The sequence below is a fragment of the Rutilus rutilus genome (genome assembly GCF_951802725.1).
Source record: "Rutilus rutilus genome assembly, chromosome: 1".
Classification (NCBI taxonomy): Eukaryota; Metazoa; Chordata; class Actinopteri; order Cypriniformes; family Leuciscidae; genus Rutilus; species Rutilus rutilus.
The window spans coordinates 42519358-42542508 of NC_140209.1; the positions used below are offsets into that span (position 1 = coordinate 42519358).

At 38.1% G+C, this 23151-nt stretch overlaps 3 protein-coding genes across 5 annotated transcripts; all 3 read right to left on the minus strand.

Moving 5' to 3' along the window:
• Nucleotides 1-501: 501 nt before the first annotated feature.
• syt5a (synaptotagmin Va) lies at nt 502-8663 on the minus strand. Of its 3 annotated transcripts, XM_084415081.1 has the most exons (10): nt 8132-8273; nt 5371-5537; nt 4284-4298; nt 3909-4081; nt 3676-3765; nt 3348-3515; nt 2984-3151; nt 2783-2900; nt 2436-2569; nt 502-1908 (listed from the first exon to the last, which is right to left on the minus strand). In XM_084415081.1, the coding sequence occupies exons 2-10, from the start codon at nt 5525-5527 to the stop codon at nt 1699-1701; spliced, it is 1233 nt and encodes a 410-aa protein (XP_084271207.1). In that variant the 5' UTR covers nt 5528-5537; nt 8132-8273; the 3' UTR covers nt 502-1698. The 3 variants fall into 3 exon arrangements, with proteins under 3 accessions (XP_084271207.1, XP_084271208.1, XP_084271209.1); XM_084415082.1 differs by lacking the exon at nt 4284-4298 and having other exon boundaries at nt 8132-8663; XM_084415083.1 differs by lacking the exon at nt 4284-4298 and having other exon boundaries at nt 5367-5537; nt 8132-8663.
• A 100-nt stretch (nt 8664-8763) lies between these two features.
• Nucleotides 8764-11824, minus strand: LOC311294519 (ferritin, middle subunit-like). Its single transcript, XM_084415438.1, has 4 exons — nt 11526-11824; nt 10107-10253; nt 9867-9992; nt 8764-9412 (listed from the first exon to the last, which is right to left on the minus strand). The coding sequence occupies exons 1-4, from the start codon at nt 11628-11630 to the stop codon at nt 9263-9265; spliced, it is 528 nt and encodes a 175-aa protein (XP_084271564.1). The 5' UTR covers nt 11631-11824; the 3' UTR covers nt 8764-9262.
• A 4517-nt stretch (nt 11825-16341) lies between these two features.
• Nucleotides 16342-20303, minus strand: LOC311294526 (ferritin, middle subunit-like). Its single transcript, XM_084415452.1, has 4 exons — nt 20069-20303; nt 17142-17288; nt 16879-17004; nt 16342-16749 (listed from the first exon to the last, which is right to left on the minus strand). Exons 1-4 carry the CDS (start codon nt 20171-20173, stop codon nt 16600-16602), a joined length of 528 nt encoding a protein of 175 aa, XP_084271578.1. The 5' UTR covers nt 20174-20303; the 3' UTR covers nt 16342-16599.
• Nucleotides 20304-23151: the final 2848 nt, after the last annotated feature.

A 23151-nucleotide genomic window follows, 5' to 3' on the forward strand; every position in this document is an offset into this window, starting at 1 on the left:
GGTTTGAAAATGTAAAGTTAAAGTACAATTAAAGGTATATCTCAAGTATAAAAAACAATACCTAAATAGGAAAATAGTAGTATACTTAAAGTGCAAAAATAATATATAAATAGTAAACTAAGTATGTTGTTCACTTAAAGAAAACTTACAAGTATACTTGCAGTATAAAACTACTTAACTAGTTTACTGAAAGTGTGCTTTCATACACTAAAAAATGTGCTACATATTTGACTAGTAAACTATCAGTATACCTATAAGTTTACTTGTAGTAGTTGCAGTACAAATGAAAAACTCAGTTGTAAACTAGTTGCGTATTCGAAGTGTATACTGCTACATTTAAAGTAGCCTATAATTAATAGAATATTTTAAACCCAAAAAAAGTGGGCCAATTTAGTCCCAAGTAGTATCGAAACAGTACACTTACAAGTATACTTCTAGTACATTGATATTAGTATACTTAATACATAAAGTGTACTTAAAAATATGCTTGAACTTTATATACTTAATAAAATTAACTTTATTCTTTTTTGCTAAGAGACCACAACAACTTTTGGCCATAATGTGGATATAAACATTGTTGCTGTGTGAACATAACGTATACACAAGAGCCTTTGGGAAGCCGATTTAAAAACCATTCAGTCTAAGCTAGTCTAAAAACAGCAGTGTTGTAGCGTGACAATCACAGATTCACTTCCTCACACAGATATCATGCTAATGTAGATTAGCACTGTTGATTAGGAGATTTTTCAGGTGTCTGGAAAAATGACTGATCTAAAGCCAAAACGTATGACAATATTGTAAAGATATAGACTATTTGGTGAATATATTCTGATTTGGTTGGATAAGCTATCTCAGTCATGTCCACTTGCTATCATTTTGGCTAAGTTTGCAATGTACTGCCTTTTCCTTATAGAATCCTTATATTAATCTGTCTGTTTTGCATTCTTTTACCAATTCATATTTAACCAGTTAACTAACTTTGTATTTAAAATGCAGCCTCTTTATCTGTTCAACCTTCTCCAGTCTCTCTCTTTCTCACTCTATGACTTTGCCTGTGTGTCCTTTCTGGTGCCCTTCATCCTCTCCACTCACCCGCCCTTCTCTGGCTCTAATTCCCTGCTCACATGTATGGCTTAGTCCAGTACTGCACTTGGAACACAGCCGAAAACAGCACAAGATTAATCCAGGCTTCCACCTACAACCGGACAACTCTATAAATACTGCTGAACCCAACCAGACAGTTGCTATTGGTAGACATGTTAACAGACAATAATGGCTTCCATATTATTAAAGCCCTTTCTAGTAGATTATGGTGAAATATTGATCATCGATTAATTACTAGGTTTTACTCCTGAGAATTTTATCATATATCCAGTTGCTGTTTTTATTGTCAACTTGGTTCACAGAAAAGACGAGGCAAATCAGGACAGGTCTCATACAGTTATAGACACATACAACACTTTCAAACAAAACACACAGTTATCATCCACATACACACACATTTACATAAGAAACGATCCAGATGAACAGAAAATACATCATAACATTTATAAAAGTTAATCCTCCTTTGTTTCACAATAAAGAAGGGGTACAGGAAATAATGACGTTAATAACGCAACAGACAGAAGCTTCTCAGTGACAGGACGTATGAGATTTAAATAATGTTTAGCCAAAACTTTTATTTGAGGGGTGGATAATTTAGCGGATAGGTGCTTTAAGGGCAGCGTCTACTTCTTCTTCAGGCTGAAGGGTGTGCCACTGGGCCACAGGTCGTCTGGGATTGGCCAACATGTCTGACCAGTGTCGCAGACCCACCCCACTAGCACCAAACCCAATCCAGCACTTCCCAATCGCATCATTGCTTCCCAGTTTATCATAGTCATAGACAGTGATCAGCACCTGGATCTTCTGCAGGGACACAGAGGAGCAGAGAAATATAGGTCAATACGCATTTAATCCACTTTGTTCTTTGGTCCCACTTTATATTAAGTGTCTTTAACTACTATTTACTAACATTTAAATGAATAATTTGATACAATGCTCTTATTGTATTAAAACATTTTTTAAAATAAATACATGTATGTAATTACAGTTGTAATTAATTGATGTAATTACACCTTAACCCACCCTTAAACCCAGCCATACCACCACACCTGTCTCTAACCTTACCCGTATCCCACCTCAATAGCAGCAAAAAGTGTTTTACAATACAAGTACATTGTACCTAACAAATATTATGTTTTGATGTTAGTACATAGTAGTTAAAGACACCTAATATAAAGTGTGACCCATTATATTGTAGACACAGATTAATTTACTAGTAGCATTAGCGGTATAATCGTAGTGCATTCATAGTAAAAAGGTTGCATTGTATTGTAAATCTGTAAATGTATTAGAGATTCAAGTACTGTCGTGTTTCAAACAGATATATTTACCTGAACCTGAGCGAAGGGGATTTCAAAGCTGAAACTTTCATTGAAGTAAGGGTTCAGTGTGTTCTGCTTAACTGTCGTCTTCTTCTTCTTGATGCGCTTTCCGTTGTGTTGCAAAACCACTTTCACAAAAGGATCTAAGAGAGAAAGGGAAAGAAAAAAGAGAGGATGCCATTGTACATGGATAAAGACAGAAATGCACAGAATTTCCACAGAAATATTTCAAAGTATAGAAATCAAATTATGTTGAAATAAAGTCACATCTGATGTGTAGAGAATCATTTCATTTGAATATCAAGTACAACACAGAATGTAATCTAATTTGAACATAATAATGCTTCCACAGTCACCTGATAAACCACCCACATCCATCTTCTTCAGGTTCTTGGCTTCCATGATACAGACGGTCAGTTTTCCGGAGGTGGGCACATAGCGCAGGGAGATACAGATGTCTCCAAGCTTTTCTTCCTGTTGAGAAGGAAGAGGAGTGTGTTTAGCTAAAAATCATCAAAGAACAGAACATGTGTAAAAAGTCTGAAGGAAAGCCTTACTTCCTCTTTCTCTCCTCCAACTAGGTCTTTCCATTCGTGTATGGGCTGGCCCAGGTCAATACTGTTCATGGCGATTTTGATCTCTCCAATTACGTCATGTTTACCAAAGCGGTCAAAGTCAAACACCTGCAAGACCAGAGTCTGTCCCGCTAGATCATTGAAGGGGATCTGGAAACAGAAATAAAACATACTATTTGAACACTGTACCATTTATGAAAAGAAATTGCATTTGCTTTGTTTAGAGAAAAAAAAGTCAGTGACTTATTCTACAACAAAATCAAGCGTAACAGATAAAGTGTATGACAAATTGCCTTTTGGCAAATCCCCCCAAAAATGCATGATTGTAAGGACATAACTGCAATACCTTAAATATGAATGTCTCATTGAAAACAGGAGACAGGTTCTTGCGCTGGACCTTTGTTTCAAACTTTTTCTTCTTGTCTGGTAGCATATAAACTTTGACGTAGGGGTCAGACGTTCCACCAATATCCATGGCAGGAAGGTCTTGTGCTTGCAAGATACCGACAATGAGCTGAAGATTGTTGAAGAAAAGGTTGAGGGTCAGGTGTTCAAAATCAAGAAGCTGGTCACGCATTCTTTAAAACGACATTTTTGCTGATTTGTATCATTCCATCTCAATCATTTCATCTCATAACTAGCATGCATATTATGAACATCCACTCTCAACCAACCTGATTTTCAGTGAAGTTGTAATCCAGACTGTATTCCAACTTGCCATAACTTTCTTTCTCTCCCTCGCCCTCTCCTTCTTTAGGTTGTTCCTAAGGGGGTTGAGTATTAAGTATGGGTAGTATAAATGAGGGGTTCAATTAATATTTTTAATACTAAATTAAAATGAATAATTTAACAGAAACAAGATCAGACAGAGTTCCATTTTCTGCTTTGAGCTTCCAAGCTCTCTCACCTCGCCTGCTTCTTCATCTCCCTCCTTTTTCACCCTTCTTCGTCCTCCCTTCCTCTCTCTGACTTTCTTAGTTTTCTTCTTCCCTCCCAAGCACTTCTTATAGATACAGAAAGCAAAGCAGCCAACCAAGGCTAGCACGACCACAACTATGGCACCAATAGCCCACATGGGCACTGTGCAGTAGAGAAAGAAAGAAAGAAAGAAAGTTAAAGAAAAAAAAACAGAATGATGAAAAGATCATAATTTGTTTTCTATTACATCAATAAATGGATCAATGCAACAAAAACAAAAAAAACATAATTTCTGCAAAATGAATAGATGGATAGATGGATGGATGGATGGAGGGAGGGAGGGTTTGAAAAAATTGGAACTTACTTCTGATCTTGTGGTCTGTTTATGGAATAGATGAAAACATGTAGCATTTACATGGAAATGAAAAAAAAATCACAAATGTAGGAATTAATTTGTCACACAGTTTAATGGGGATGTATGTTTGCAATGATAATATGATGAAACTGGACTGGAGGTCAATTTAACATCAGAAAGACATAGGAGAGATGTTAAATTTTGGTTGAATATGATAATCAGTTTGATGTCAAAAGCCAACATTGGACAGTTGTTATATTTTGCTTACTTAAAGGGGTCATCGGATGCCCATTTTCCACAAGTTGGTATGACTCTTTAGGGTCTTCATGTAAAGTTTGGTTTAAATTCCTCAATGGTTGTATAAAACAACACCCTTTTTACCTCCTCAAAAACAGCTCTGTTCACAGCGACCCGTTTCGGTGCATGCCTCTTTACATGATAATGAGCAACTGCTCACCCCACCCCTCTCGACACAAGACACGCAAAGTGCTGCCTTGGTTGACAGTCCACAAATGGCTGAGGACGGAAATATGCTAATACGGGACAGTCCGTCAGTGGTCGTGGGTGGAGCATGAGCAATATGACATCATATTGCTCAGAAAATCCAAACGGCTTGATTCTTGAGAACGTTTAGACTTTTTGAGGATAAAAAAAAAAGGAGTGAATGGATTTTTTTAATTGTATGGTGGTTGTGTCCACACACTGCAAAGACACATTTATATGCAAACAACATATAAAAGTGAATTTTGCATCCGATGACCCCTTTAATATAGTGAAATATCGCCATATGATAATGTTATAATTCAACATGTTTAGCAGACGTTGGGTTTGGGTTACGTCACGATTAAATGTTGGCGTTTGACATCAATACCATGTTGGCATGAGGCGATTCCACTACTTTAAAGCAACAAAATATCAATGTCAGCAATCGTCAGTATTCTACGTCACATTGAAGTTGGCATTAGACCTTTTTCTGACATTGAATTTTGGTCACACAATGTAGATATTCAACCAAATATCTACGTCTTATGTTGTTGGTGGCCAGCTGAGATAAGATTAAGTGTGGTATATATCTTGATATAAAATTATTACTTACTAGGTAGATGGCCAAGCTCATTGAAGAACTTGTTCTTCATATTTATGAAGTTGTGGGAGTGGTGCGAGGGAGGGGGCGGAGGGGGTGGAGCAGGATTTGGCTCCTCCTCTGATTCTGCTGCCCTCCGCCCACGATGCTGCATACTGACCAATCGCATGGCTGATCAGCTAGAGGCATAAAACAGAATGTTACTGTCCTGAAATAACCTACATGAACTAAATGCCCCAAATTACACATATCCCCTAGATCGGTCTTGTGTCCTCTAGTCTAAAGTATTTATTTAATGTCCCTCTTTTTATTATGTGCTCCTTTCCATCCCATCCACCACCCCTCCTTCTGTCAAGCCCACACTATCTCTCTTTTTCCCTCCCCTCCTCTGTCCTCTTTGTGCCTGCCGTGACTTTTGATGGAATAAACTCTAATGCTATAGGGCTCCGCATGTCCGTTATTAATCCTTCTGGAACTATGACATGCCAAAACACAACCATGCACGCATAATGCTGCCCATATGTGTTCAAACACTATAACGTGCTCAAAAACATTGTTCACACACATTAACACACAATGGATATGTCTCCACCTGCCCTGCTCAGCTGATCTGACCTAGTCACTCTCAGCAGATGTATAACGAGATTAATTGCCAAAGCTAATCCAAAAATCCTCGGGTTTAAGTAAATTAGGAACAGGGCCCTCCCCTTGCCTCCTCACTTTCACACTTGAGCCTACACAACCAACAACATCTTGTCACCAGAACGACATATAAAAGACTACATAAGAACGTGTTGAGCAGTAAGGTCACCATTGGATTAATGAGGGCAGGACTTTGTGATGATTCTCTTCCTGTAGCTTGTTTACCAGTCAGCCACATGGACTGACCACAGTGATGAAAGACGATGGACATAAAGCCTTTTTTTTGTCACAGTTAAAAGGATGACATTTTTGTATTTTTCTAGAGATAGCCCCAAAGCCTGCTTCAGTTTCCAGATACATGCCTTACATACTTGACCTCGCTGGTTCATGATGATTAACAGCGACCCATTTAAAAAAAAAAATCTTTTGCATACACATGATGTATAACAAACCAAAAATTGGTTAAAAAAAAGAACAAAGTACTTTGAAAATATATATATATATTTCAAGAGTTGGTACTATACGGTTATCCGGACCACACCTGACCACACGTGACCACAACCGCTCTTGGTTGGTCGTAACCCCAGTGACGGGTAGGTTTAGGGGCAGGGTTGGGGTGGGTCATCACATGTGGTCTGGATAACCGTATAGTACCCACGAGTTTTTATACGTGCTGGTTAGATTTTATTTAAATCGATTTTTTGTCCATTAAAAAAAGAATTTAAATTGAGTGAACTTATGTGTTACTTACATATATATTATATAGGCCTACTGTAGCAATGATGCTTCTTAGCAGCAAACTTATTGAAATATATAGTATATACACTTCAATAAGTTTGTTGCTAAGAAGCATACAGTTGAATTTTATATAGGCTATATAAATATATATATAAAAAAAAATTTTAGCCTTAGCCACTCATTTATATATAGAGAATATTAATATTAGAGAATATATATGTGTGTGTGTGTGTATCAGTGCCTCAGCCATATTTTTTATTTTACTTTTATTAAAATTGGTATTAACATTATTTTTTTATTTACTTAGTAGTGAAATGTTAGCTAGGACACAAGTCTACTTGATTCATAAAGCAGTCGCACTGTTTTCATATTTAGTAGTGATGACATCTGCAAAAAGTCACTCACTTTCGCTACAAGAAAAATAAAAATAAAGTATTTTTAAAAGAAACTTCTAAAACATTGTTTTCCAACATTTGTTATTGAATGAATTTATCGCATAACATAAAGCGTTAAAACAACACAGTGCTTTCTTCTCTTTTCCGAAGAGAGAAGATACATTGAAAGTGGTTAATCTGAGAGTTCAGAAACCATAATTTGTGTCATTTACAGACAGGACTGCCCTAATCTGGCTAAAGAAGGCCTGTCGCTCTGTGCGTCACAGACCATCAAACGGCGTCATATGGCCTTGCCCCCATCCCCCCCTTTTTTTTCTTCTTCTTCTTCTTTATCTGTAGGCCTACTTTGTCCAGCAGCGGGCAGAACTGCTGTATTTTCGGATTACCTAAATCTCATCCAGACACACTGTTTCGCTGGAAAAAATCATGCGGAGCACACAGAGTTGTCTAAGACTGAAATTAATCTACGCACACAGATAGGCACAGATATCAAGCATTAATTTAGTCGAGAAACAAAATTATCTTGAGACACTCTTATCACCAGATCTTAGAGGTAACAAATATGCCTACTGCCATACAAAATATGAAGAAAAAAGACAAAACTAAAAACAAGTTGCGTGTTAACCTCACTGTGCGGTATCAAATTTGAAATGGTCCTTTTAATTTAGCTTTGTGTGTGGACTGGGTTGCAGCCCATAATAGTCTAGAATTTAACTGGTGACAATATTTTCACAGCACTTGTGCTGTTAATTTCAACTGGTGGCATATTTTTTAAATAGCCACAACTACGTAACCTATTTTAATTAATGTTATAAAACTGCGCAAACTAGGCTATATTAGGCTAAATCTATAATAGGCCTAACCATAAAATAACATAAAATAAAAAAAAATAAAAAAACGTTTTAAATGACACTGCTTGACATGTCAATTGGATAGTAGCCTAATATTTACACGAATAGCAAGCGCGTGAAGAGCTGATAAATAATAATCAAACTTACCTGATGATCTCCTACTGATCCAACTCTAGCCTATATAGAACCTGCGCGTTGGTTAGAGAGACGCACTAGCCCACTCACACACTGCTCTAACTTACACTTATCATCCTCTATGTCATCTGTCCCTCTTTCTCTCTCTCTCCTCAAAGCGCATTTGAAGCGCCAAACCCTCTTTCACTTGGATTAATCGTGCTCTCCCTCTGTTCGCAGTTATGTGCCCTGGGTTTTCTCATGTTACAGTCTTATTTCATCCATCTCGTATGCCATTTATAAGTTTGCTATTAGGCTATCCCATATAATCTCCTGTATGCTGTTTATCCGATTCTAATTTCCAATACAATTTTCGTTCAGTGACCCCTCTGAATCGGATTACGCTCGGTGGCTCACCGCTGCTAATAGACTAGATAGATTGATTTGGGATAGGAAGTTGAGAAATGAATTGGTTTTGAAATTAGAACAAGGCGTCTCCCAAAGATGATGATTAGAGATATATTGAATAAAAATCTGTTGTTACCACAAAGGGCCTCGGTCCTTCAGGGTTTATGGTCCATGTGCGATTATAGCCTACATGGAGGAAACACCACCCTCATGTGGTAAAATGAAATGCTACAAATTTTTACGGTGGAAATTTAATTCATGTGAATAGTTACGTTTATTAATTTAGCAGACCACGAAAATGTTACATGTTAAAGTTAGTATTTTGTGTAGGCTATAATTTTAGATTTTAGTGTACATTTCATTTGATTAAAATACTAATAGAGTTCTGTCATAATGGACTTTTTTGCAGGCTGAATAATAGGCCTACAGACTGTCCAATATACTGTAATATAAATACACCCCACTAAATGCATTCCACAATTTTAAATAAAAAAGACAAGGTTATTCAGCTCAAAATGTTTATTTAAATTCACTACGTCAGTCAGTGCACATTCAACATAAGCCTTGCTTGATGTCAATCACAAGATGACTATTTAATCATTTTACGCTGCATCGTTTTATAATAGCAACTGGAACCTTTACTTGATGTTAACCTTTCAACCTCTCACACTTTACAAATTTGCACAAGAGCTGTTTGATAAGAACATATTTAAGAGAATAGTAATTATTCATTCATGTATGATCTGAGAGCTGCATTTAGCTGCTCAAGGTTTGCTTGTCAAACAGGTACTCCGCCATCCTGTTGTTGCCAGCATCCATCTTGGAAAGGTTGGTGATGTGGTCACCAATCTTCTTGATGGCCTCCACCTGCTCATTCAGGTAGTGAGTCTCCAGGAAGTCACACAGCTGTTGGACAAGAAAAATTCAAGATGCAAACTTCAGTGAAAAGATGTGAAACTGTTGTAAAAGGCATGCATATGGAGCAGCTTTTCCTGACTGTAAATTTAGGTATGGCAGATTCTGGGTCTTGGCGCTAGTTTGTGTTACTGTTAAACATTTTGTGAGTTTTATATAACAACCACTGAACACACGCAGGCACATTTTTGGAAGAGGCCTGATGTCCTTGCGTTATTCAGCCTGAGGGTGGCGCTCTATGATGCTCACTTCACGACTTAAAATAGTCTCGAAAATTCCAAAAAGATTTGCTGCAGAATGCTGAACAAATTTACAGTATATTATTGATTCATTTTATATAGAGGTCTATGTTTTGGGTGAATATTTTGGTGGGGCACGGGCGCGGCTCATATGGAGGCAAATTTAGAGTCCCAAGGCTAAACTTCAACAAATGAGGGTCACTCACATGAGGGTCTCTCTTCTCAGAGGCGGCCTTATGTAGATCCAGCAGAGCCTGATTGACGTTCTTCTCCAGCTGAAGAGCACACTGCATAGCGATCAGTCCATTGCCCCACATATCACGCTCTGGTTTCTGGAAAGGTAGATACACAGATCAGTGAGCAAGTTACGTGGCATAAGGTCATTCCATAACAAGAGCTCTAGAGTCAGCTTTGATACAATGTTCAAAAGGCTTAATTCAAAGCACCTTGATGTCCTGAAGGACAATTTTTCCGCCCCTCTTGTTCTGGAACTCCATGAATTTCTCGGCATGCTCGCGCTCCTCCTCACTGTTCTCCTTGAAGAACTTGGCAAAACCAGCAAGAGCCACATCGTCCCGTTTGAAGTAGAAAGCCTGAACAAAATCGAATAGATATAACTATATGTTAAGGAACAAGGGAACAAAGAACAACTTAAGGAATGGCCTTTCATCAAATACTTTAGTCATAAACATACACTGTAAAAAAAAATCCTAATTTTACAGAAAATAACTGTGATTTTTTTACGTTCAATTTCTTTCATTTTAAATTGTACTTAAAACTCTGTAAAATTACAAATAATATCTGTAAATTAAAAATTCAGCTGTTATTTTAGGTATTGTGACATTAATGACAAATTGCAGTAATTCAAAAAATGTTATACAGAAAATGTACTGTATTTTTCATACAGTATTTTTTCTGTTTTCTTAAATTACATTGAAATGTATGATACAGATGTATAATCTGTAATTAAACAGTAACAAAACAGTTAAATGATAAAACGGTGACTGGCAGCCCAAAAAAAAAAAAAAAAAAAAAAACCTGTAACATTAAATAAACTGAAAAACACTGTTATTTCACAGATATTTACTGACTTATCACGATCAAATACCTTCATTGTAAAAAAAATCTTTAAAAAATGGTCAAATTGTAAAAAAAATCTTAAAGAAATGGTCAAATAACTGGCAGATACAGCTGCCAAACAAAAACCATAAAATTAAAGTAAAATATGCTAATTTAAATAAAGTGCAATAAACTTAACAGAATGTGATGATGGAGAAAACCTAATGTCAAAAATTGAAGGGTCAAGAGCACAACTAAAGCAAACATTGATCTCCATCATGGTGGCATCAAACTTTAAATAAAACATCAACTTCTAAACCTCTGATAATTCTCAATAAGAACGTTAGTATGAAAGAAATAAAGTCTGGATTGTAATAAATGAAGATGCTGAGATATTGAGAGATCTGTTAGTGTTTAATGTTCTGATGGGCTTTAAAGTGTTTCTGTATGGTCTGTTTTGTGATAACAAACAAACTAACTGATCATCACAGAATAAGAGTAAGGTTAGGCTACTGATGATCAGCACAGCAGTCACTCCTAACAAAACAGCCGTGGATGTTCCCATAGACTGATGCCCAATGTCTGCTTATGGCATTTGAACTATTTATTCGGTTATTTTATTAATAAATAGGCTATAGGCCTACACATTTAAACAGTTTTCTTGTAGTTTTAAGATTTCTATAACGCTGATAACGTTAGATAGACACATTTAGTCAAGAATGGAAAAGAAAAATCAATAGAGACAACGTTCCTTATAACGATTTAGTAAAGTGACAAAACCAACAAGAGATAGCTAGGTTACTTGCCATTGAAGTGTAAGTGTAGGAAGCGTAAAGCTCCAAATTGATCATCTTGTTGATCAAAGCCTCGCAGTCGCGGTCGTAGTTCTGGCGAATCTGAGAAGTCTCCATTTCTGCCGTTTATTATCACAACGTTGGTGCAAAATAAATAAGAAATTTAAATAAATTCCGGCTAGATCGAAGTTCCGTTCAATCACTGTTGAAGCAAGAACCTCTTCGTATGTTCCTGAAGCTGTGAGTGAAATGAAGGTGAGCATTTGTCTTATATACGATCACAACATGATGCGTCACCGCATGACACCAGTAACTGGAACTGAGTAACATAGTGACTTGACAATCCGCTGTCTTACTTGTAGGTTAGATAACAAAGACAAGATCAAATTTAATGGATAGGCTTTATTCTAGTCTTTCCCTTTTCATAATTAATAGCATATAAATCCAACAGATTATTTTTACAATTACAAGCGTGATTTACATTCTGAAATGTAACTATAGAAACGTATATAAATGATGTATCTACATTTAAAATACATATTTTAGTTCCCCAACTTTTTTATTTCATATTAAATGCCTCCCACTTACTTTATCATCCATTTCTGTAGTCACATGGGCTATTGCATTTTGCATATATAGACTATAAACTTATTACTTATTATTAAATGATTGTTTATGCAGTAATGTTCTGATTAAACTGATTAACACGTCACTCTCCTATCATTAGCTTTAGCAACTAAAAGAAATTGTTGAAAATGTGAGGTAGCTACACAACATTCACATCATTAGTAAGCTATAGTGGTGATTAATGATCACTATTCTCATTCACCATGCGGTTTTATTACAATATTTTAGTGATAAACATTGTTTTATTATAATATATAATTGTTTTATTTCAATGTTACAACTAGACCAATTTTTTTAATTTTCCATCAATAGAAAACTGCATTACAAAGTTCCAGGTTATATCTATGCTGTGTGTGAAGCCTGATAACACTATATTATAGGAGCCTGTTATGGCAAATGTCATGGGACAATCCTAATAGCCATTACTTCACTTGGGAGTTAATGCCATTTTTCACCTGGGGCATGTTCAAGTTCAAAACGGTGCGCAACGTTTTGCTACGGTTTCCGGGTTGAACGTCATGTTTCCTGGAAACGGCGTGCACCGGTGTGCAACGGGGTTTGAGATACGTTTTCTCTTGTTTGGTAGGTGTGTCAGAACTGCAGTCCAATCAGCAGCAACATGTATATAAAGCACGCGGTATTAAAGTGAACTCGCACAATGGGTTCAAGGAAAGTAATTTACAAATGTGTTTGATGCAGCTCGGTATACGCAAAAACTGAGGATATTAGAAGACGTGTTTGTCGAAAGTTTTATTGTAAAAAATATAGGATATCAACATAATGATGTAGTTGTTTATATTTTTAGCTTCATTGCAAGTGTATTGGTATAGAAATAAACAATGGTAATTAAGTGCTTTTCCTAAAAATGAGAAAGAAAATACAGGGTATTAAAACAGTATGACCTACAAATAAAGTCAGTATGTGAGGCTAAATAGATGTGTTTTAGTCTGAATTATAGGTAAGATGTGTGCTTCCATTTCAGTTTCCACAAATCCCTTCACTCGATTGGGATGTTCTCTTTTGTTCTGGGCGGCAAGTGCAGTAACTGTAACATCGGGCATATTTTGTAGTATTAAACACATATTTATACCGACTTCATCAGGCTCAGAAAATTCTTCACAAAGAACACAAAGAATGGCCTTCTCAGCTGCCATAGTTGCAACTCTTGCGTCATCAGAACAGTGTGTTTAAAAAACGTTGTGCAACGTTTTGTCGGGGCTGAACGCAGCCCTGGTAACTGCCTTTAGATACCTGACACCTGACTGATTAAAAGAATGAAGACAGGTGACAATTACGAAGCAATTTTGTACCAGAAATTGTCCATGAAAGCTCATTCTGTACGTCAGCAACAAGTGCAAACACCCAAGAGATGACATGGAGCTGCGTCTCTGTGACTCAGCATTTTCTCTCTCATGAAAGATGCGTGTATGTTTGTAACCTGACCAATTCCCTAGGACAGTGGTTCCCAATTCCAGTCCTCGTGACCCACTGCTCTGCAAATTTTGTATGTCTCTCTTATCTGACACACTTAGTTCAGTTCATGGAGTCTCTCCTAATGAGCTGATGATCTGGTTCAGGTGTGTTAAATAAGGAAGACATACAAAATGTGCAGAGCAGTGGGTCACGAGGACTGGAGTTGGGAACCACTGCCCTAGGATACAAGTGTGAAACCATCAAGTTCCTTTGTGGATTATTTTTATACTTTAGTTTTAATCAGTCTATTCTTGAATCTGTCACATTTTGAGTTTGTTTTTGATCTGTTTTTATGTTCAGAGTGTCATGGTTAGTTTTCTAGTTGTTAATTAATTCTATCCATCTTCTGTTCCATCATGAACTGGTCTCATTCATTCAGTTCAGGTGCTCCTCATTAAGTTATCCTTGTTTGCTCACCATAGTTATACTCACTGTCTTGGTTCTCCCTTTGTTCTGGTATTGGTCTAGTTTAAGCTGTTGAGTTGTGTTATTTCTTGTAATTTTCTAGTCTTCTGTTTGTAAATGTAAAAACTTTTGTTTGAAAATTTTGATTCCAGTGTGGAGACTTGACAGAGCAGCCATCAAGTATATTAAGTGTTTGCTGGCAAAAAGCTTCCCCCCCCCCCCCCATCTGTCCATAGAACGTTTGAAAAGTAACTGACACTAACTTCAAACGGGACGGGTTCTATGGTCAGATGAAACAAAAAAAAAATCGCTTTTTTGGCAGCAAACACTTAAGATGGGTTTGGTGCACACAGGGATAAAAAAGGTACCCCATGTGTAAAATGAAATACTCTGCTGTGGGCCTAATTTTCTGCCAGAGGTCCTGGACATCTTGTTCAGATGGCATCATGGATTCGATCAAGTACCAATAGATAAAAAATCGAATTCTGACAACCTCTGCTTGAAATCTTATAATGGGCCATGATTGGATCTTCCAACAGGACAGTGATCCAAAAACAAACATCAAAATCAAAACAAAAATGGGTCACTGATACTGAATATTGAACCCTATAGAAAATGAGTGGGCTGAACTGAAGAGAGGAAGCGCCAACATTGATCTGGGAATCTGAAGGATCTGGAGAGATTCTGTATGGAGGAATGGTCTCTGATCTCTTGTCAGGTGTTCTCCAAACTCTTCAGGCATTATAGGAGAAGACTCAGAGCTGTTATCTTGGAAAAAGGAGGATGCAAAAAGTATTTAATAAAAGGGGGGCAAATAATTGTTGTTTTGATTTACCCCCCACTTTTAATTCTTGTACTTCAATGAAAGGTTAGATAATTTTGCAAATGTTTTAATAAAATATCAAAAGGATTAACAATGCAGATTTATTTTTTACAGCCATCTTTGATCATATTTACCAAAGGGGCAGATAATTCTGACCAGCACTGTACTTAAACTGACACCTACCGGGTGCGTCCGTGTAGCATCATGCAAAAATAAAGGTTTACTGTAAAGGATGTGACTGTTAATGCGTTGTTCGTAGATTTATTTTGTGTCCTTCCTAGAATGGGCAGTTTGCGACTTTGCGTGATAAACAACATACAGTAGCACTTACAAAACATTCAGTGGCGCATGCCATTCAAATACATTTTCCAGAAACTGGCAACATGTTTTTAAAAAATATTACAGACTTTAAAGGGATAGTTCACCGAAAAATGAAAATTCTGTCATCATTTACTCACCCTCAAGTTGTTTCAAACCTGTAAGAAGTTCTTTTTTCTGCTGAACACAAAAGAAGATATTTTGAAAAATGTCTGTAACCAAACAGTTGATGGACCCCATTGACTATAGTATTTTTTTTCCTAATATGGAAGTCAATGGGGTCCAGCAACTGTTTGGTTACAGACATTTTTCAATGTCTTCGTTGTGTTTGTTTTCTTCTAAGGGAGTCGAAAAGTAAGGAGATCTAGCTGTTTTTAAGGCCTTTCAATATGCAATAACATTGTCCTTCCACAAAATGCAAAATACCTCTCTTGAGGGCCCGAGTGTGCTCATTATACCACGGCTTCGGGCTATTTTCCTTAATCTTTAAGCGCAAAGGAGCAACCATGTCTAAAGTGCTGGAAAAGAGAGAGTCAAAAGTTTCTGTTTTAACATCGAGATCATCTAAGCTATCTGTTATACTGAGGAGTAGAAACTGATCAGGAAGTTTATTTATAAAGCAATCTTTAGTGGTAGAAGTGATAGTTCTACCATATTTGTAACAGGGAGTTTGTTTTACAGCCATGGCTAAATGGAGTATACACAAGACTAGATAATTATCTGAGATGTCATCGCTCTGCAGCAGAATTGCAACACCATCAACATCATACCATGTGACAATATTAGATCTAAAGTATGATTACAACAATAAGTGCATCCTGATATGTGTTGTCTAACATTTACATTTAATCATTTAGCAGACGCTTTTATCCGATGCGACTTACAAAGGAGAGCAATAGAAGCAATCAAACTAGAATAGTATAGAATAGTAAATATTAGTATTAATGGGTAAAGTGTTGATGAAAAAGATGCTCTTTAGCAGTCTCTTGAAAATGAAACCAATAGAGTTTAGAATGTCTGTAAATGCCAAACCCAATGCATCTTTTTCATTATCTACATGTATATTACATCACCAACAATTAAGACTTTAACTGCAGCCAGTACTAATTCTGATAGAAAATCAGCAAATTATCATTTGATAATTAAGCAACCCCACCATTTAAAAAAATAAAGACAAGTGAATCCAGCCCAAAAAAATTGTATTCATCAAATTGACCATGTTAAAACCAGATAGTTCACATTCAACAGGAAAGCATCGCCTTGGCTAGATAATGACTGATAAAAATAACAAAACTGCATCATTTGACAGTGATATCATAAAACTTTAACTTAATCAAACATTTTAAACAAGAGCTGTGTGATGAGAACATATTGGTTGATGATTTAAGCCTAGAGTATAGCTGGAGGTTCTGCAGCATGCAGATGATCTGAGAGCTGCATTTAGCAGCTCAGGGTTTGCTTGTCAAACAGGTACTCCGCCATCCTGTTGTTGCCAGCATCCATCTTGGAAAGGTTGGTGATGTGGTCACCAATCTTCTTGATGGCCTCCACCTGCTCATTCAGGTAGTGAGTCTCCAGGAAGTCACACAGCTGTTGGACAAGACATCAGAAAAGAATTTAGGATGCAAACTTCCCAGAGAATAAGTGAAATTGTTTTAAAAAGACATGTATATGGAGGCAAATTTAGAGTCTCAACTTCATAAAATGAGGATCACTCACATGAGGGTCTCTCTTCTCAGAGGCGGCCTTATGTAGATCCAGCAGAGCCTGATTGACGTTCTTCTCCAGCTGAAGAGCACACTGCATAGCGATCAGTCCATTGCCCCACATATCACGCTCTGGTTTCTGGAAAGGTAGATACACAGATCAGTGAGCAAGTTACGTGGCATAAGGTCATTCCATAACAAGAGCTCTAGAGTCAGCTTTGCTTATGTTACAAAGTTCAAAGTCAAAAGGCTTCATTCAAAATACTGTCAAAGCACCTTTACGTCCTGAAGGACAATGTTTCCTCCCCTCTTGTTCTGGAACTCCATTAATCTCTTGGCATGCTCGCGCTCCTCTTCGCTGTTTTCCTTGAAGAACTTGGCAAAACCAGCAAGAGCCACATCATCCCGTTTGAAGTAGAAAGCCTGAACAAAATCGAATAGGAATAGGAACTAGGCTATATGTTAAGGAACAAGGGATTAAAGAACACATTTTTATCAAGGACTTAAGTCATAAACAATTTATTTTTTAAATCACTCCAACGAATGGCATCCAATCAAAGTCAAAGTAACTGATCACAGAATAAGAGTAATACTGTAATGTGTGTTGGGATATTGTCTTGGCAACTAATGAGACTGATTAAGAAATGAGAAACACGGGGCAGGAGCTGTGTATTGAGAAACTGGGGGTGGAAAAAGGTTTAAATGGAGCGCAAAAGACGATGGACGAGGGCTCGGTTCCGGTTACATTGTGGACAACAAGACGGCGGTAGGCCTACTCACCTTTTTTGGGAGAAGGGGGATGTCGTTCGCGGTCGGTTAGGGCCGCCGTCGATGAAGATAGATAGATAGATATATATAGATAGCGGGTGCGGGGAGAGAGTATATAGGGATGGGAAGTTAGGAGGAGTGCCATTGCTACTGTGCTGAATGCTGATGCTATTGAAGAGAGATTTTCCGGAATCAGAGATAGAAAAATCCCGTAAAGACACGTGACATCGATGTGACTTGTAATGTCTCAGCAGCGTCTTAAGTTTGCTTATGAGCTGCGATTTCTCTCTCGAGAAACCACGCTTGTGCATTTTTTTTTCTCTGATTCGATCAGAAACTTGCGCATTACGTATACCGTTTCACAGCTGGCGAACGATCCCGCGCTTCAGCGTCATCACTACGACACGGCATTATTACGGCTTTTGTTCACACAGCTCACGTTCCGGGACTGAACACGGCAATGTTACTAGGTCCCCAACCCAGCATCGATCCCGGCATCAATCCCGGGTCGTGTTTGGGTTCACACAGAAGGCACTCTGGCAATTTGCCGACAATTTCTCAGGTTCAAAGCGCTGTGTGAAAGGGGCTAACGTGAGTGCTGTAGTGACACACCGCGACGACTCCGCTCACATTTCCCTTCACGGAACGGTGATTGAAGTTGTGGTGGTGTGTTGTCTTCTAGTGCCAGACCATAGGCTACTAGCTAAAATAATTAAAGGTGGTGGCAGCAGAAAAACCTATTATATTAACCTATTAGGCCTATAGCCTATAGGGCTTGGGCGTCGTGACGTCATTACTTGGCGTGGCGGCCATGTTGATGGGCTCGCGAATGTAAACATACAGCAAGTCGAACGAGGAGAAGCAGAGTTGGGAGAAAGAAAAGAAAGAAAAAAGATGTTAAAGTCCTGAAAAGGATGTGGATTTTACCGGGATACGTTAAATAGGGAAGCTGCAGGGACCGGTATGTGGACAAAATCGGCAAAAAAGTGTAGTTAGTAGCTGTCAACCCTCTCGTTTTTTCCGGGTTTCTCACGTATTTGAGCTCTTTTCCCGCTGTCTTCCCGTTTTAGTATTTTCCTATAAAATATCCCGAAAATGAAAATTTCAACATTCATCTTTGTTGCTATCCCTCTGCTGACAGCAAAACAATACAAAACTGCTGCATTAACTAAGCGAGTTGTGAAGCTAGGTCTAACGTGACTTCTTCGTTCTGTTATCTTAAAAAGGCCAATATCACGCTGAGGTTGCCTTCAAGTAAGCAAAACGATACTTTGAAAACATCTGTTTCGCTGGAAGGGCAAGGGGGTAGCAACAGGACAATAGTACAGAGACTGACAGGTCCGATGGAAGGGCTAACGTTAATGTTTTTAGAGTAAGTTTTTAAAATACGGGATATTTTACAGGAAAATTTGTCCACATACCGGTCCCTGGCTTCCCCATTTAACGTATCCTGGTAAATTCCACATCCTTTTCGGGATTTTAACATCTTTTTTCTTTCTTTTCTTTCTCCCAACTCTGCTTCTCCTCGTTCGACTTGCTGTATGTTTACATTCGCGAGGCCATCAACATGGCCGCCACGTCCCAGAATGCAACGCGGTGCCCAAGCCCTATTGATGATCAGTAGCCTAGTCACTCATTACAAATGTAAACAGCCGTTGATGTTCCCATTAGACTGATGCCCAATGTTAGCCTAGAAATCTAGACGCAACCTAGCGGCAGCAAAATGTATTTTGCAGCCAGGGCAGTCTAGCAACTCTCCATTGACTTTCGAGCTGCAAAAACCTAAATTGGGTCAGGCCAATCACGTTGTGTATAGAGTAGGCGGGGCGGGCTTAACATAATGACGAGTTGCGATGGTTACCTGCCACTTGAAAACAAAGAATGGCTGCTGCTGCAGGCGAACAGTCTTTCGAATCGGCTTTGGCCGCGACTCTGGAGGACTTGGAGTTAGGTTTTTCTTTGAGAAAAGAGCATAGAACAGGACTTAAGTCATTCTTAAAAAAAGGAAGATGTGTTCGTAGTTTTGCCGGCCAGATATGGCAAAAGTTGAATCTATCAACTAGCTCCGCTGTTGGGAATACGCTCTGGTTGGGTGAAGCGCTGTCCTATTGCGTGCAGAGGGAATTTGAAAGACAGCCGTTTATCCCGCCCCTCGGATTGAGCCGTGTCTATGGTGAGTTGCCAGACCCAACATCTTGATGTAGGTCTGGCTTGCCAGACTAGCCCAATGTCTGCTTATGCCATATACGGTTATTATATTTATAATAAGTAACCTATACAGTGTCCTTGTAATTTTAGATTTCTAGAACGCTGTTTTTTTTTTGTTAACGTTAGACAGACACGTTTTGTCAAGAATGGAAAACAAAAATTAAGAGACAACATTCCTTATAACGATTAAGTAAAGTGACAAAACCAATAAGAGATAGGCTACTTGCCATTGAAGTGTAAGTGTAGGACGCGTAAAGCTCCAAATTGATCATCTTGTTGATCAAAGCCTCGCAGTCGCGGTCGTAGTTCTGGCGAATCTGAGAAGTCTCCATTTCTGCCGTTTATTATCACAACGTTGGTGCAAAAATAAATAAGAAATTGTAATAAATTCTGGCGAGATTGAATTTACGTTCAACCACTGTTGAAGCAAGAACCTCTTCGTATCTTCCTGAAGCTGTGAGTGAAATGAAGGTGAGCATTTGTCTTATATAGCCTACAGTCCACAACCTGATGCGTCTCTGGAACTGAAACCAGTAACTGGAACTGATTAACATAGTGACTTGACAATCCGCTGTTTTGTAGGTTAGGATAACAAAGACAAGATCAAATTTAAAGGATGGGTTTATTTTTTTGTCTCTCCTTTTTCATAATTAATAGCATAGTAAATCCAAAAGGTTATTTTTACAAGCATGATTTGCATTCTGAAATGTAAATAGAAACGTATTTAAATTATTTATCTACATTTAAAATACAACTTTTAGTCCCCCCCCCCCCCAACATTTTTTGCCTCCCACTTACTTGTACCTTCATCATCCATTTCTGTAGTCACATATTGCATTTTGCATAGACTATGAACTTAATACTTATTATAATGATGGTCTTGTTAGTTCTAATTAAAATAACATTGATGATAACACTCTCCTGTCATTAGCTTTAGCTACTAAAAGAAATTGTTGAAAATGTGAGGTAGCTACACAACATTCACATTATTAGTAAGCTATCATAGTGTTGATTTTTGATCACTATTCTCATTCACCATGCTAGTTGTTTTATTACAATATTTTAGTGGTAAACATTGTTTTATTATAATATATTATTGTTTTATTTCAATGTTACATTAAACCATTTTTCTAGAACTAGACCAATTTGTTAATTTTTCTCATTTTCCATCAATAGAAAACAGCATTACAAATATGCTGTGTGCGAAGCCTGATAACACTATATTATAGAAGCCTGTGTATAATATGGCAAATATCATGGGACAATCCTGAAATAGCCTATTACTCCACTTGGCAGTTAATGCCATTTTTCACCGGGTAACTGCCTTTAGATACCTGACACCTGACTGATTAAAAGAGTACAATGAAGACAGGTGACAATTACGAAGCAGTTTTGTACCAGAAATTGTCCATGAAAGCTCATTCTGTGTCAGCGACAAATGCAAACACCCAAGAGATGACATGGAGCTGCGTCTCTGTGACTCAGCATTTTCTCTCTCATGAAAGATGCGTGTATGTTTGTAACCTGACCGTATTACTGTGGCCGAGAGAGCTCAACGCGCTGCAACTGAAGAAAACACACAAAAAAACACTTGGAAATTAAGAAAACATCTTCATCAGTTTCACACCACATGTGTGCTCCAAATACTCACAACACAACCAAATACAGAAACGTGCTGCAAATAGCACAGACCACAACCAGGTGACCCCAATAAGTGACGAACCTGGCTGGGACATGCTTATTGCTTGTGAGCATCCCTATGTCCTACTCCCTTCGAAGGGCAGACGGCAGAGCCCTTGAAGTGGGGACTTTGGAGGGAGCAGGGCATTTGTGTGCCATTGTGTAGCCGTTTGGAACGCACATGATGAAGGGAGCAAAGAAAGACAACGTAATTTCCTCATTATTTTCACCTGGGATGTTCCCATGCCATGACAACGCAGCACGGTGTCCATCAGCTGAATAGCTGTTATTACCAGAAATATCTTCATGGGTGGCGTTAGGGAGGGGCTGACAGGTGCTTCAGCACTCCCAAGAAAGACCAAAGCACCCCAATAGCACCCCAAAAATTATTTCTGGAAGCAATTATATTCAGGCTTGTAAGAATTGAGAAATTAGGAGATGCCGGGCAATCTGGTTGAAGAGCGACCAGACCCTGAGAGGACAAAGGACCTCTCTGGAAATTAACATTTGAACTCCTCCTCATGCACTATTGAGACGAAAGTCTCACCTCAGAGTCATCCTAATCTACATCTCTTTCCCTCATCCCCCTCTCCTTCTCCCCCAATGGGAAGATCACCAAGGACTTGCCCAAGAATATATGGTTTAATATGAATGATTAACATAGAATATTATACATATTTAGTATCATTTGAAATGTCTCATTGCGACTGGTACAAATGTCTCATTTCCAAGTAAGTAAAACAAAAGGTAATAAGGTTTTTAAGAGTTTAGGGATAACTGACACAAAGGAAGGTGATCTCTAGACAAATGGTCTCCTACCCCCCCCAAAAGGTGTAACTTCTGAATGCAAATTTCCATTGTTAAAAGATGTTTCCAAGTGAAAGAGGTCCTGACTATATAATGAAATGCAGCAGGGGATTCGGGGGCTTTCTGTACCTCAGATTAGCCCGTGAAGCTGAGAGTGAGACCTCTCAGCCTCATGTGTTTCTTAATGTTCTTAAACTCTTTATTCCAGAGCATTTGATGTTTTGTATCGATTATCTTTGAATTGATTATGAAATTGGCATGATACATTTACCTGACATAATAAATTGTTACATTTAATTATTATAACTGACTTTGACATTATTTTCATTAAAGAGTTAAGGAATAGTCAAACATTCGCTCATAATTAATGATCCACAGATATCATTAAAACCTTTTCATTTATGGAGTCAGATGAAATAACTAGAGAATACGAATACATATTCAAATGTATTGCATTTAATCAAAAAATACTTTGCCTCGAGAAAAGACGTTAAGACCTTCCGCGCTGGTCGGATGCCTCCATTGGGCCGATCGAGCGCGAGCTTACAGGCTGGAAGCTCTGAACCGCAGTGTTGCTCATGTGTTTGTTATATCTATCTGAGTATAAATGAACACAAACAGCAAGGCCTAAGTCTAACCACACTTGAGACAGAGCCATAAATCCTCCCAACAGAGGAATTTCCTGCTTGGAAATTCCCCCTTTCTTATTGGTCGAGCCAACCCTGAGAGGTGGGACCTTTCTCAGACTTTAAATGGCCTCTACACAAGCTCTTCTCGCTCTTGGCCACCTTGGTACATTCGCATACCTGTCCTGCATGGCCAC

What these genes read in the sequence shown, in the direction of transcription:
- syt5a (XM_084415081.1), bottom strand. Translation starts at nt 5,527, where the DNA reads ATGCGATTGGTCAGTATGCAGCATCGTGGGCGGAGGGCAGCAGAATCA. An exon ending in ATGAGACATTCATATTTAAG is followed by an intron (nt 3,152 to 3,347) that starts GTATTGCAGTTA and finishes TTCTGTTTCCAG; the next exon opens with ATCCCCTTCAATGATCTAGC. An exon ending in TTGGAGGAGAGAAAGAGGAA is followed by an intron (nt 2,901 to 2,983) that starts GTAAGGCTTTCC and finishes CCTTCTCAACAG; the next exon opens with GAAGAAAAGCTTGGAGACAT.
- LOC311294519 (XM_084415438.1), bottom strand. Translation starts at nt 11,630, where the DNA reads ATGGAGACTTCTCAGATTCGCCAGAACTACGACCGCGACTGCGAGGCT. An exon ending in CCTACACTTACACTTCAATG is followed by an intron (nt 10,254 to 11,525) that starts GCAAGTAACCTA and finishes GATTTTGTTCAG; the next exon opens with GCTTTCTACTTCAAACGGGA. An exon ending in TTGTCCTTCAGGACATCAAG is followed by an intron (nt 9,993 to 10,106) that starts GTGCTTTGAATT and finishes CTACCTTTCCAG; the next exon opens with AAACCAGAGCGTGATATGTG.
- LOC311294526 (XM_084415452.1), bottom strand. Translation starts at nt 20,173, where the DNA reads ATGGAGACTTCTCAGATTCGCCAGAACTACGACCGCGACTGCGAGGCT. An exon ending in TTGTCCTTCAGGACGTAAAG is followed by an intron (nt 17,005 to 17,141) that starts GTGCTTTGACAG and finishes CTACCTTTCCAG; the next exon opens with AAACCAGAGCGTGATATGTG. An exon ending in CTGAGAAGAGAGACCCTCAT is followed by an intron (nt 16,750 to 16,878) that starts GTGAGTGATCCT and finishes CTTGTCCAACAG; the next exon opens with CTGTGTGACTTCCTGGAGAC.